A 12,615-nucleotide genomic window follows, 5' to 3' on the forward strand; every position below is an offset into this window, starting at 1 on the left:
CATCTAACCTATGATCCTTTCGGTTGTTGCTTAAACGATCTTGATCATCTAGGCTGCCATTGGTGCCTCCCAGTACGCTATCATCATGGCCGATGCCGAGCCTGAAGGCAGTGGCGACGCCTTCCATAGGAAGAGAATCTTGGCCGCGTGTGAAGCTTGTCGAGATAACAAAATCCGATGCCGGCCTAGTGAGAAGCCTGGTGTCTGCCGCAAGTATTTGCCCTCTGCGAGCCGTTATTGCGCAATGAAGACATGGCGCTGATAAGTTTTCACCCAGATGTCTAGCCTCAAAACGAGAATGCATTGTGAGGACGAAGCCCAGGGCTCGGCGGATGATGTGAGTCAAGTTGTGACATCTCATCAGCTTCTAAAGGCAGCTAACCAGTGTCTAGTGCAGATCAAAACTTGGATCCCAAGGCAGTTTCTCAGCCTGCTGCCGGGTCATCCAAAAGCTTCAGCATTGACTTCGCAATACCATTAAAGGTGGAAGTGGAAGAGAACTTCAAGTCTCTCCAAGACGCTCATGCCGACTTCTTCGACAGCCTCATCGCTCCTGACACTGGGTCTGGATTCTCCGAGAGCAACGCCACCATGTATAGCATAGACTCAACTCCAACATCTTCTACAGATACCGCCGACCATACTTCAGATCTTCACGCCAAGCCGTCCTTTAATCTTGCCTCTGCCGAATCTCTTTTGACGTCGTTTCACTCCATGCTGTGTCATTTCCCTTGCATTGTATTAGACCCCGACGTTTCAGTTTCCTCGCTTGCGTCAACACAGCCCTTTGTGTTGCTGGCGGTTCTTGCTGCGGCGTCTGGATCGCGAACCATACAGGGCAATAGCCTATATGATGAAGAATTTAGGAAAATCCTGGGTTTAAAGTTCGTTGCCTGTGGAGATAGAACGGTGGAGATCCTTCAAGGCATCCTTATCTACTGCGCCTGGTATGCATATTATTACGGTTTCGTTCTGGAGCTGGACACCTGATGGGATGAATATTGACACAATGGCATCAGGTACCCATTTCATCTCCGACCAAGGAACAAACAGCCCTTTCGCTACATTCGCATGGCGGCGGAGGTTATTCACGAATTGGAATTAGACCAAGAGACGCCTGTCAATCTGGTCTACCCTGACGCACTAGCAACGGCCCAACAGCTGAATAAAATCCGCGCCTACCTAGGCTATTTCTATCTTGCCTCTACGTGAGTTACAAGCTTTTACCTTCTCACACATCACTATGTCGTCTCTAATAGACCTTCAGAATTCCCGCAGAGTGGCAGTCTCGTGGCAACAAGCCCCCAGTCTTTACGAGTTGGACAGAAAGTTGTTGCAGGATTCTTGAGGGCAGTAATGCTGATAACGACGTCGTGCTGGCATATCTTGTTCGACTATCCAGCACGGCTACCGAAGCACTTCGCGCCATCAATGATGATAAAGGCCACACGCATCAGCAGAGCCGACTGGTACTACTGGGCCTTGAAGCACAGCTTCGGGACATAGAGTCCATCATACCGCCGCGGATTGCCGCTACACGTATGTCTTAACATCTCCGACCATTCCAATATCCCACTTACACGTCAGTTTTTTTTCCGAAACTGATACTCTAAAAGCCGTAATCTATATGCAAAATTTGTTTGTTCACTTATGCCTACAAGATGGCGTTCTGCTTAGATTGCCACGTCTTTCTCTACACTTGATCAAAGGGCGCCCGCCGCTTCCCCCAGAAGCATCCCAGCTGTATTCCAGCGTAGATAACATACAAAAGCTGCTTGGCTATATTCTGAGCCTTGATGAAGCAACTATGGCTAAGTTTTCTACCGCCGATTGGTGCAGATTTATCTCCGGTGTAATTCTCGGTATACGATTGTCACTCGCGATACCTGAATGCCCCGACTTCGACACCTCCTGGGTGCGCTCTCGTTTGCGATTTGAAGAAATTTTGGAACGACTCTGCAAAGACTCGGATCCCATACCAAGTGCGAAACCAAGGGTTGACGTCCTCTCCGCAATGCGGACTATCATGAGAATTGTCAAAGATAAATATGTCCAAAGGCTTTCCATCTTGGAACATGGGCAGCAAATGGCATCTCAAAAGTTAAGCTTGGGATGCCCCATGCTCGACGGAAGCATGGATGAGCAGTTGAAGCTTTGGCAGTCAGTAATAGACACGGACATCTCTACCGCGACACTACCAGGAGATATAGCAACTTCGTTGAGTGCCGACGACGACATGATACTCCGAGATCTCTGGGCAACGACGGCGGGGTGGACTAATGGCGATGCGCTGCCAGAGTGGTAGACTGACTCTGTTTTTGTCATCAGCGCATCATGGCAGGCATCGAAATACTATTCGAGATCCCGCGCCTGCTTCGAGTTTTCATCTGGCATGTTTATCGGCTGATAGTGGCTCTTTTACACCTGTATTTAAATAAAGTCTCCCCATTGGATGTATACTGCCCTTAATGAAAGAAATCAAGCTGATGAAGTGGTTTGGTTACCCCAATTTATACTTCCCAGCGAGTGGGTTCCAACTGTTGACTAACAGGTACTTCGCTTTGCAGCACTGGTCCGTCAAGCCGTCCTCTCCATAGTATTTTCTTTGTATACACACATTGTATTCCCTAGATCTCTGCTACTGTCCAACAAAACATGCCACCTGTATTAAAGTAACTGTTGGATGTCAGGGAGATGTACCCCGGCCAAGCCACGAAGGAACGCGTTCCTTGCCGGAATGCGGACTGAAGCGGCTCAACCCCGCTTCTCCTATGTGTAAGAGCCGATGACAGTCGGATAGACGGAGACTTGGGATGCGGTTGTGCAGGCTGTAACAACAGGACAACCAGTTCTGGTTAAGCTCCACAGTCTATAATTCGCCAACAGGACTCTGTAAACATGCTTGCCAACCAAGAAGCCATCAGTCTTGGCCTTAGGTAGTCACAGCATCCGTATAATCTTTTGTCATTTATATCGCTTTTTTCCTCGAGATACATTCCAATCCTAATATACTCTTCTCATAATATTAAATGAACGAGCTTCTTCTCACCAACATATGGGGATTTCCTGTTGGTTAGAATAAGGCTTACTTGCTACAGGCTCTGTTACTAAATTCCGCAAGGGGCTGGATAAACGGTGCAACCAGCGGATTTCCGACACGGTACAAGAGGATTCAACATCATCAGATGGACAAACAAAATGTATCATTCAATTCCTCTTGGCGCATTGCTAAGCCCAATTGAACATTCAAAGCCGAAAGTATTCGGATTCAAGCGAAAGAGTGCAGCATTTCCTCCCGACGAAGGCGAAGCGCAGCTGTATATATTTCCCAAAGAATTACCTTCAATTCACATATTTCAACCGGCATGAACCATCACCTCATCTCTTTTACTTCCATTCAAAGACACAAAGCTAAAAATGGCTCGAATTCAATTTGGTATTCTCGCTTACGACTACCAAGTCGTTGACGTGGTTGGTCCAACCGACCTTCTCGGCTCCCTCGCCAAAGAATTCTTGGAAGGCCTGCAACTCTTGGGTCCTGTTGATAAAGCTGTTATTGACGGGGCTCCCCAATTCGACTTCCATCATATTGGCGTTACTCGCGACCCGGTACTGCTGACTAGCTCGATGAGCATTGTGCCCACGACGACTGTTGACGAGTGTCCTGAGCTGGACATTTTGTTAATGGGTGGGCCAAATCCACTCACTTTCGAACTGCATCCCAAATTCTCCGAGTTTATCCGTCGCCATGTCGCTGCAGGAAAGTTGCTCTTTACCAATTGCACCGGCGCTTCCGTGGCTGCGGAGACGGGCGTCCTTGACGGAAAGAATGCGACAGTCAACAACGTCGAATTTGAATATGCGAAAAAGAAATTCCCTAATGTTAAATGGACGAGAGACACGAAGTGGGTTGTTGATGGCAATATCTGGACGGGATCTGGCGCTATCGCGGGTATGGACATGTTTGCACACTGGCTAAAGGAGAATTATGGCCTGGATGTTCTTGTACAGGCAGCCATGCTCCTCGATTACGAGCCAAGGGATATTAATGGCGTACTTAACGTTATTCCAAAGCGGTACGATGCGAAGGGACAACAAATCTCCACGCATGTATACTCTTACCATTAGACAATGTGTGTGAGACATGGTGCATAATAGATATTGACTGGGCACATGTACGGAATAAGCATACAGATAGAGTCCATATTCTCTCCACATTTTATTTACAGCTTTATGCACCATCTCAGTATGAACAAGGCACCATCTGTATTTATTGATGCTCGCTTCCTAATGGCACTCACTATCCCTTCCGCCACCTCCTGCTTTTGTGCCTGCTTTTGTGCAAATGCAGATAAGTGTTACGCTTATTACAGTCTCACGTAGAAGTTTAGTCCGTGCTAAGGATTCCATTTCAATCCACATTTCGGATACAACTGCCAACACATTGGATGACAATAAGTTTATAAAAAAACAGCCGCTTGTGTTTTATGACGCTATCTTCAGGCTTAACTAGTAAGCCTGTGGGATGACATACTTTACAGACATGATAGGCCCATATGCACGTCTATCTAGCGCTAGCCAACGCTGGGATTTTGACTGCCGCCCGATCTGAGAGCACGAAAATAAGGTAAACTCTAAACTATCTAGTAGCCAGTTGCAGCTGGTGGCGTCTCGGTGGCCCGGCAGCCTTTGCAGTTCAAAAGGTTATAAAAGGGTTTCCTTCGTAACCCATTAACGGCACCAATTGGCTAACCATAGAACTTGCAATTCAACTACGCTACGCCATGGCTGCCCTCTTTCGTGGTACGACGTTTGGTGCAATAATTAGATGGACAACCAAGCGGAATTATCTCAAATACCCTGAGGAACTATCATCATTTCACTGTCCACACTTATATATGAATGCTGGTCCGGCAGAGCCAGAGACCACAGAAATCACAGAATCACATGGCCTTGAGGCTGCCAATCTGTCCGAGGAGGACCTCAGAAATCATGAACGGAGTCATTCAGTTGCACCACCATCTGTAGATACCTCTACACAATCATCAGAGGGAAGCGACCTTGATGACGAAAGTCTTTCCAAAATTGTTTCTCGACCCCAAATGTCTGGGGTCGGGACGTTAGCCAGTCTGCAAGAAGCATATACAGCAGCAACACTCCAGGAGAACGTGAGGTCGCATCCTACTGCAATTCATCCCAAGAAAACAGAAACTGGAGTCACTTTGGTTGACTGGTATTCGACGGATGATCCAGAAAATCCCCAAAATTGGTCATCCAAAAAGAAGTTCTTTGTGGTTCTCCAGATATATCTTTACACTCTTGCTGTCTACATCGGATCTGCCATCATAACGCCATCTCAGCCTTTTATCGAAGCTCAATTTGGTGTGAAACCAGAAGTTGCTTCAATGGGGCTTTCTCTCTATGTTCTTGGTTATGGCATCGGACCTTTAGTGTTTTCACCCCTCTCCGAGATTCCAGCCATTGGACGCAATCCGCCGTATATTATTACCTTTGGCATCTTCATTGCCATTTCCGCTGGAACTGCGGTAGTCAACAACTTTCCTGCATTAATTGTCTTGCGCTTTCTACAAGGATTCTTTGGCTCTCCTTGTTTAGCGACTGGTGGAGCATCTTTTGGTGACATTTACAACCTCGTCAAGCTGCCATACGCGCTCACTGGCTGGGCTGCGTTTGCAACTGCTGGCCCAGCTATTGGACCAATATTGTCTGGCTTTTCTGTTCCAGCCGAGAATTGGCATTGGTCATTATGGATCATTCTTTGGCTTGCTAGCCCTGTCTTTGTTCTCCTGTTTTTCTTCCTGCCAGAGACATCCACGCCAACCATTCTTCTGCGGCGCGCCCAGCGTCTCCGCAGGCTCACCGGGAAGAACAACTTACAGTCTCAATCAGAAATTGACCAAGCCAAACTCACAGTTAATGAAGTTGTCGTACAAAGTCTCTGGAGGCCTCTGCAAATCAATTTATTCGACCCTTCCGTACTTTTCACCAGCTTGTATATCGGTCTCATGTATGGAATCTTTTATTCTTTCTTCGAAGTCTTCCCATTTGTATATGGGACAGGCCTCCCAGGCTTTGCTTCTCCAACAAACGGTTATGGCATGAACGCTGGCGAAATCGGTCTAATATTCCTATCCATCACCGTTGGTGTCTGCATCTCTATTATTTGTTACGTTGCATACCTCAGATTCGTCTTTGAGCCCGAGATTAAAACACAGGGCCTTGGTGAGCCGGAGCGGCGACTTATCCCTGGCCTTCCTGCGAGCTTTCTTGTCCCAATTGGCCTTTTTGTTTTTGGTTGGACGGGAAATTCCAGTCCGAAAATCCCCTGGATTGTTCCCACTATCGGTATTACTATCTTCGTGATTGGCATATTTATCATATTTCAAGTCGTTTTCATCTATATCGCAATTAGCTATCCGATGTACAGCGCCAGTTTGTTTGCCGCAAATGATTTTGTGCGCAGCAGCATAGGATGCGGGGCCATTCATTTTTCACGCCCCTTGTTTATAAATCTTGGCGTCGGCAAAGGAGTGAGTCTGTTGGCTGGTTTAAGTTGCGGAGGTGTGATTGGAATATTCGTTCTCTATTTCTACGGAGCGACGTTGAGACGAAGGAGCAGATTTGCTGCAACATGAGTCGCATTACCAGTTATGGACTATTCACAGGTGAAAAATATTTTACAAGAGTTCTTCAGATTTAGAATATTTATGACCCTTTATAATTTGCGGTGCTTTGTAAATACTTTGAGTATCCTCATTGCTCCGTTCTCGTATTTTCTCTTTCTTTCACACATCGTGGAAAATCTTGTTAAGCCCTGAGACAACATACAGAGATATATTTACGTCGAATTCGCAACTCTAACTAGCTTCTTATTGGTAAATTCACCAAAGCCAATGTCCGAAAGTTCTTTTCCAAATCCAGAGTTCTTGATACCTCCAAATGGCAAATCGGGGCTGGAGTAAGCAGGACCGTTGATAAAAACCATGCCCGCCTCAATCTGTGCCGCTACTTTCTTCGCATGGGAAATGTCAGCTGCAATGATACTCGCACCTAAACCGTAGTCCGTGCTGTTAGCCAGTTTGATGGCTTGTTCCTCTGTATCGACCCCATATATGGCAGCAATTGGACCAAAAGTCTCTTGTTGAGCGAGGGGATTCTCTGGGGCGATGTTTGTGAGAATCGTTGGCTCAAGATAAAACCCGGGGTGCTGACTGCGTTTCCCGCCCAGTATGACATTGGCGCCGGCTGCCTTTGCCGTTTCAATTTGGGCCAATAGCCCAACAAGTCCACGTTCAGAGAAGATAGCACCAAGCGTGGTGTTGGGATCCATAGGATCACCCGGCTTTAATTCTGCCATAGCCTTCTTCATACCATCGATGACCTTCTGCTCGCGGTCCTTTCCAACGACGATAATTCGTTTAGATGCAGCACATCCCTGGCCAGTGTTAAACATTCGACCAGCTACGGCCAGCTTTATCGCATCGTCAATAGGAGCGTCAGGAAGGACAATCAATGGGTCTGATCCTCCCAATTCGAGAACGCTTTTTTTCAGATGGCGGCCAGCATTCTCGGCGATCGCAGCGCCAGCACGCTCACTTCCAGTCAAAGTGACACCTCGGATGCGAAAGTCCTCTAGCAAGCTATGAAGTTGCGGAACAGTGGCGAAGAGGTTTGTATACACTCCCTCTGGGACACCGGCATCGCGGAACAATTTTGCAAAGGCCAACGAGGTCTGCGGCACTGTGGGTGCCGGCTTTGCGATTAAAACGTTCCCGGCCATTATATGTGGTGCGGCAACTCGAGTCAATTGGAGTACAGGAAAGTTCCAAGGTTCAATGGCAAGAATAACTCCCAGAGGCTCCGTCCATATCTCTGAGCCCGGATTGGAAGGAACCTTTACCGGCTGTAAGAATCTTTCTGCGTTGGTAGCAAAGTATTCCAACGTGTCGATGCAGAATTTCACCTCATACCGAGATTCAGCAATGAGTTTCCCAACTTCCAGTGTTATAAGCTGCGCAAACTCTTCACTACGCTCTTGCAGCCGTCTCGCCACACCGTTTATCAATCTTGCTCGCTCAGTAATCGAGGTTGAGCGCCAATGATTGGTAAAACAGTCGTGCGCCACTGAGAGAGCAGAACGTACTTCCTCGTCTGTCAGTTCTGAAAACGTCTTTAGATGTTTCCCAGTTGCAGGGTTAAAACTCTGGTATTCGCTTTGTGAAGCCATTCTGAATGTGAATAAAAGTGCTATGAAATATTAAGAATATCTCCAATTAGCTTCTCTTGTCATTCTGTAGTCATCAATCTCAAACGACATACCTTTGGAAAGTAAGATTCTATAGTGTAGGTGTTTTGTATCAAGTCATATCTATCTCCCCTGATCAAGTGGCATATTTATATCTGCAACGTAGGCATCTATTGGATATACTACTTTCACAGATACAGTCACATGCCTCTTTGGCAACCATATTTTGACCCGCCTGATGGGCAACTAGCATGAATTTTCACAAGCATATCCCGAAGCAGCTGCCACAATCATGGACATAAGAAGTGCTTTAACTCCATACTCCCTGATCCGAAGAATCTTGGACTCTGACCGAGATCATGATTGTTCCTCGGAATTATACCTTTTGTGGAAATACTCCGGCTTCCTGCAGACGTGGCTTCGGTAGTACCGGCTTCTCTTTATTCTCGGTATAAGCAACTGATTGTAAGGAATTTTTCTTTGAACGATCTACATAAATGCAACAGCGTAGGTCCATTCAAGATGGAGTAGAATTGTATCAGATGGAGACTCTCGTAAAAAGGGGTCACGTCAAACTGGTTATAAAAGATGGAACGTAACCGATATTGAGCTGTGTAAAACTTATCATTTGAATAACACTTCTGACACCTTTAAAAATGTCCAAAGAAATTATTCTAATTACTGGCGCTAATACGGGGATTGGTTGGGAGACTGCCAAGGCATTGCTTAAATCCGCAAAGCCCTACCACATACTTTTAGGAAGCCGGTCCATGTCCAAGGCAGCTGACGCTATTGCCAAGCTATTCGAACATGTTCCGGTCACTCAAAACACAGTGGAGGGCTTACAGATCGATATCGCTGATGACGAATCTATCCAACGAGCGGCGCACATGATCGCAAACAAATGGGGTAGAGTTGATGTCCTTGTCAATAATGCAGGTAAGGAAATTAAGTGTCTCACAATTTGCTTACCAAACGAGCTAACCTGCGGGTGTAGGTATCGCATTTGATGTCCTCATTGGTACTGACACTACCAATGCCCGTTCGGTCTTCAATGACACATACAACATCAATGTCTCCGGAACAAATATGGTGACTTTTGTTCTGGCAAGCCTTTTACTAAAATCGACCTCTCCTCGCCTACTGTTTCTTACGTCTGGACTATCTACAATGGGCGGATTTACACAGAGTCACAGACCTGTACAAAGTGTTGAGCTCGGATGGCCTAAAAAGGATTTTGCAACTGCACAGGCCTATAGGTGCAGCAAGGCGGCCATTAACATGCTGATGCTTATTTGGAATTTTACGTTGAAGCAAGACGGGGTAAAAACATGGGCAATCGCCCCTGGCCTTTTGGCAACGAGCATGGTGGGTGATCCTGAGGCTCTGAAGCAACGTGGTGCTCAGCCGCCTTCTTTGGGAGGGGATTTCATCAAAAGCGTTATTGAAGGTGAGCGAGATGCCGATGCTGGCAAGGTAATTGCTCGGGATGGAGTCATTCAACCATGGTAGCATTCTTTTGTAGGCAATTAGGATATTATACATCAAAGATAGTTATACAGAGTATAAAATTGCAAGCTAATTAGAATTCCTGTGGCAAGAGATTTGGATGCGCTGTGAAGTATGGGAAGTTCTCTTCATATGTGATGCCCTTGCTACAGAGTGCTTTAGCGTTTTGGCTATAATATACAGGCCCACCCTCCGCTCCTAGTCTGCTTACAATCCGCTCATGGTCCGCTCCAAGCCCGCAGGAAGCTCCGGTATTGTATAACGGTACAAAGAACCTTAGGTGTCAGTTAAGCATAATAGAAAAGCTCAAATAACCAACTGATGATAGGTCAAACGGAGTTAATGCCCTCGGCACTCTATAAGTCCGTACAGACGGCATGCCCCTAGATTATAAATACCATTTGTAATAAGTTTCCGCTCTAGTAGGAATTTTACGAAGATTGCAATTGTATCATGTCAAATCTCAGCTTACTGATACCAACCGCTTCAATAAGACACGCCTACAAAATATACTAGTAGACGTTTTGCGTTACAAGTTTAGGAATGTGTCCATCGTTACATGCGTTTACACCAAAAATATTCCCTAATCTGTAATGTCTAACAAAATGGATGTCAATTCTTGTTTCATAAACAGCGCAAAGGTTGTCGTTTCACGCTTTGATGTTAACCGGTAATCCTTCGAGTCTTCCCATCAACCAAGCAGTTGGATGTTCCCATCTCCGAGCATATATCAATTGATATAGGTTACCGCTCTTGACACAAATGGAGTGATTAGGCCTACATTCCGTTACCGAACGCTGACCCAGCAACGGCAGACAATGCGACCCATGAAGCACTCTGGCTAGAAAACACACTTAGCTTGTGTCTCGTAAGATGTCTCTTTCAGTATCAGTTCAAATAATCCTTAAACCCTGTCTAGGCCATGTATTTAGATATAAGTAGTTAATTAGATGAGAAAGCTGTACTGATGAATATTTCATTAATGGAACGGTTTTTGTACGTTACACATCCATATAATCCACCACCTTTGTCCTGCTTGGCACATTCTGGATTCCGCGTTACTGGTGCGGGACGAATGGTCGCAGTGCGTCAAGTAGTTCTGTGGTCCCATAACGAACTTCCTTAGCATCCGGCTCAACATCGACCAAACCCCCCTCGTTCTGAGCGTCATTGGCTTTGATGAGAAGTTCGGCAAGGCTAGGGCTCATGACACTTTCAAAAGCTCCCTTCCACTGCGAACGTGGTACGGCTTCAGCATTGATTGTCCGGCCTAGTAGCTGGCTCAAGACCGCCGCGACGTCATTGGCGCTATAACGACGGGGTCCTTCAGCATGGATAATTTCCACTATTTTATCGCTAGCGGGCCGCAACAAGACATCAGCGGCAATCACTCCAACATCTGGAGCTGAAACTGTTGGAAACACCATGTCGAGAGGGTCATGAAAGCTCGGCAGAGTGCCCGACTCTATGGCTCTCGGGATAGCACGTCCCCATCCTTGCATATGCTCTGCTGATCGTAGGAATACCTTATGACAATCGAGCTTGCTTAGTCGCTCTTCGAATGTTCTGCAGAGTGTTGGCATCCCAATATCGTTGGTGATGTGAGCACCATAGTCAGAAATTGCAAGTACGCGCTTCGGTCGTGCCTCTTCAAGTGCGCTGGCAAGGCTTTTGATTCCTCTCCGCATTTCTTCTGCAGTATCTTTGGCCTGTGGGGATGGAGGAAGGATAATTTGGACCGTATGAGCATCCCCAATCGCCTTGGCAATAGTTATGGAGTCTAAGAGATCGGCTATAGCAATCTCGCAACCGATTTCAATAAGCCGTGTCGCCTTCGACTCATCACGCAAAATCGCCTTGACGGGCATACCGGCGTCGCGCAATGCTAGCGACGTGGCATAGCCAACCTTTCCTGCTGCACCGACAATGGCGAACATTTCCGAGACCGTTGTTATAGCGCACAAACAATGGGTGAAGACGCAAAGGTCTATACGGAGCTTGTTATCGAAGAGAGTGGTTTTGTTTTGTTGAAGAGAGCTGAAAGCTTTGCTTGATAGGATACTACCGAAACAAAGAAGACAATTTCTTTTGCCGGGTGGTGAATCGCAAACAATCTGGACCTTTTCGGCTGGCTACGCGACTTGGGAATCTTTTACCAGTGACAGCTTATCATTCGTTATTTATATCCTAAAGAACTTTGGCCATCAAACACACTCTCTTGTAAGTATCGGCTTTCTGTGCATTCGTTTAAAACCGAAAGATGATTCAAGAATTGGCATGTTGGTGAACAGCGGACAAGCGGCGTCGTTACGACTGATCTAAATCCGGCGGATCCCACTCACGTTGAGCTTTCTCCTCGGAGCTGCTACAGACAGTGCAACATCTAAAGAGCAGCGAGTGCTAGATCTCCCATCGCCTTATAAATATTTCGCGTACTCCTCTAGTCTATATTGGGGAGTGGCTTCCATTAGCTCAATACTCATCCAACTTTTCATCGGTAGCAGGACTTGATGGATCAACAGGAAAGTGACCAAGAATGCACAGACGAATAATTTACCAATTATCAACAGAAACTATGCTTTTCTTTTGTCCCTCTATTAATAATTGGAATCCTGTCGAAAGCTAGCGCGTCTCGGAATTAAAAATAGTATTGATTAATATCATAGTTCGCGATTCTTACAAAGCGCGTATTACAACTGACTTAGACTTTATAATAAGATATTACCACCATCTCATCGCAAAGTTGATAGCTAATCTGAAGTATAGTACTAGAGTTTGTTTTGAGCAGTGTATTGACAACATCTGCAAATAAAACAAAAATGATGAGAATAAATACATGT

At 46.1% G+C, this 12,615-nt stretch overlaps 6 protein-coding genes across 6 annotated transcripts; 4 read left to right on the top strand and 2 right to left on the bottom strand.

The window, feature by feature from the left end:
- Positions 1-85: 85 nt before the first annotated feature.
- On the top strand, positions 86-2,305 carry T069G_10107 (uncharacterized protein; the record flags this gene model as incomplete). The annotated part of the gene is made up of 6 exons (XM_056177317.1): positions 86-213; positions 278-337; positions 393-947; positions 1,020-1,208; positions 1,268-1,539; positions 1,617-2,305. 6 exons carry the CDS (start codon positions 86-88, stop codon positions 2,303-2,305), a joined length of 1,893 nt encoding a protein of 630 aa, XP_056025795.1.
- Positions 2,306-3,417: 1,112 nt separating this feature from the next.
- On the top strand, positions 3,418-4,128 carry T069G_10108 (DJ-1/PfpI family domain-containing protein; the record flags this gene model as incomplete). Its single annotated transcript, XM_056177318.1, has 1 exon — positions 3,418-4,128. One exon carries the CDS (start codon positions 3,418-3,420, stop codon positions 4,126-4,128), a length of 711 nt encoding a protein of 236 aa, XP_056025796.1.
- Positions 4,129-4,784: 656 nt separating this feature from the next.
- T069G_10109 (major facilitator superfamily domain-containing protein) lies at positions 4,785-6,656 on the top strand (the record flags this gene model as incomplete). Its single annotated transcript, XM_056177319.1, has 1 exon — positions 4,785-6,656. The coding sequence occupies one exon, from the start codon at positions 4,785-4,787 to the stop codon at positions 6,654-6,656; it is 1,872 nt and encodes a 623-aa protein (XP_056025797.1).
- A 203-nt stretch (positions 6,657-6,859) lies between these two features.
- T069G_10110 (aldehyde dehydrogenase family domain-containing protein) lies at positions 6,860-8,248 on the bottom strand (the record flags this gene model as incomplete). The annotated part of the gene is made up of 2 exons (XM_056177320.1): positions 6,860-8,095; positions 8,165-8,248. 2 exons carry the CDS (start codon positions 8,246-8,248, stop codon positions 6,860-6,862), a joined length of 1,320 nt encoding a protein of 439 aa, XP_056025798.1.
- Positions 8,249-8,922: 674 nt separating this feature from the next.
- T069G_10111 (short chain dehydrogenase domain-containing protein) lies at positions 8,923-9,778 on the top strand (the record flags this gene model as incomplete). The annotated part of the gene is made up of 4 exons (XM_056177321.1): positions 8,923-8,968; positions 9,026-9,205; positions 9,264-9,466; positions 9,518-9,778. 4 exons carry the CDS (start codon positions 8,923-8,925, stop codon positions 9,776-9,778), a joined length of 690 nt encoding a protein of 229 aa, XP_056025799.1.
- Positions 9,779-10,833: 1,055 nt separating this feature from the next.
- T069G_10112 (NAD(P)H-binding domain-containing protein) lies at positions 10,834-11,712 on the bottom strand (the record flags this gene model as incomplete). The annotated part of the gene is made up of 1 exon (XM_056177322.1): positions 10,834-11,712. The coding sequence occupies one exon, from the start codon at positions 11,710-11,712 to the stop codon at positions 10,834-10,836; it is 879 nt and encodes a 292-aa protein (XP_056025800.1).
- Between the last annotated feature and the right edge of the window lie 903 nt (positions 11,713-12,615).

Source organism: Trichoderma breve, chromosome 6 (genome assembly GCF_028502605.1).
Source record: "Trichoderma breve strain T069 chromosome 6, whole genome shotgun sequence".
NCBI lineage: Eukaryota > Fungi > Ascomycota > Sordariomycetes > Hypocreales > Hypocreaceae > Trichoderma > Trichoderma breve.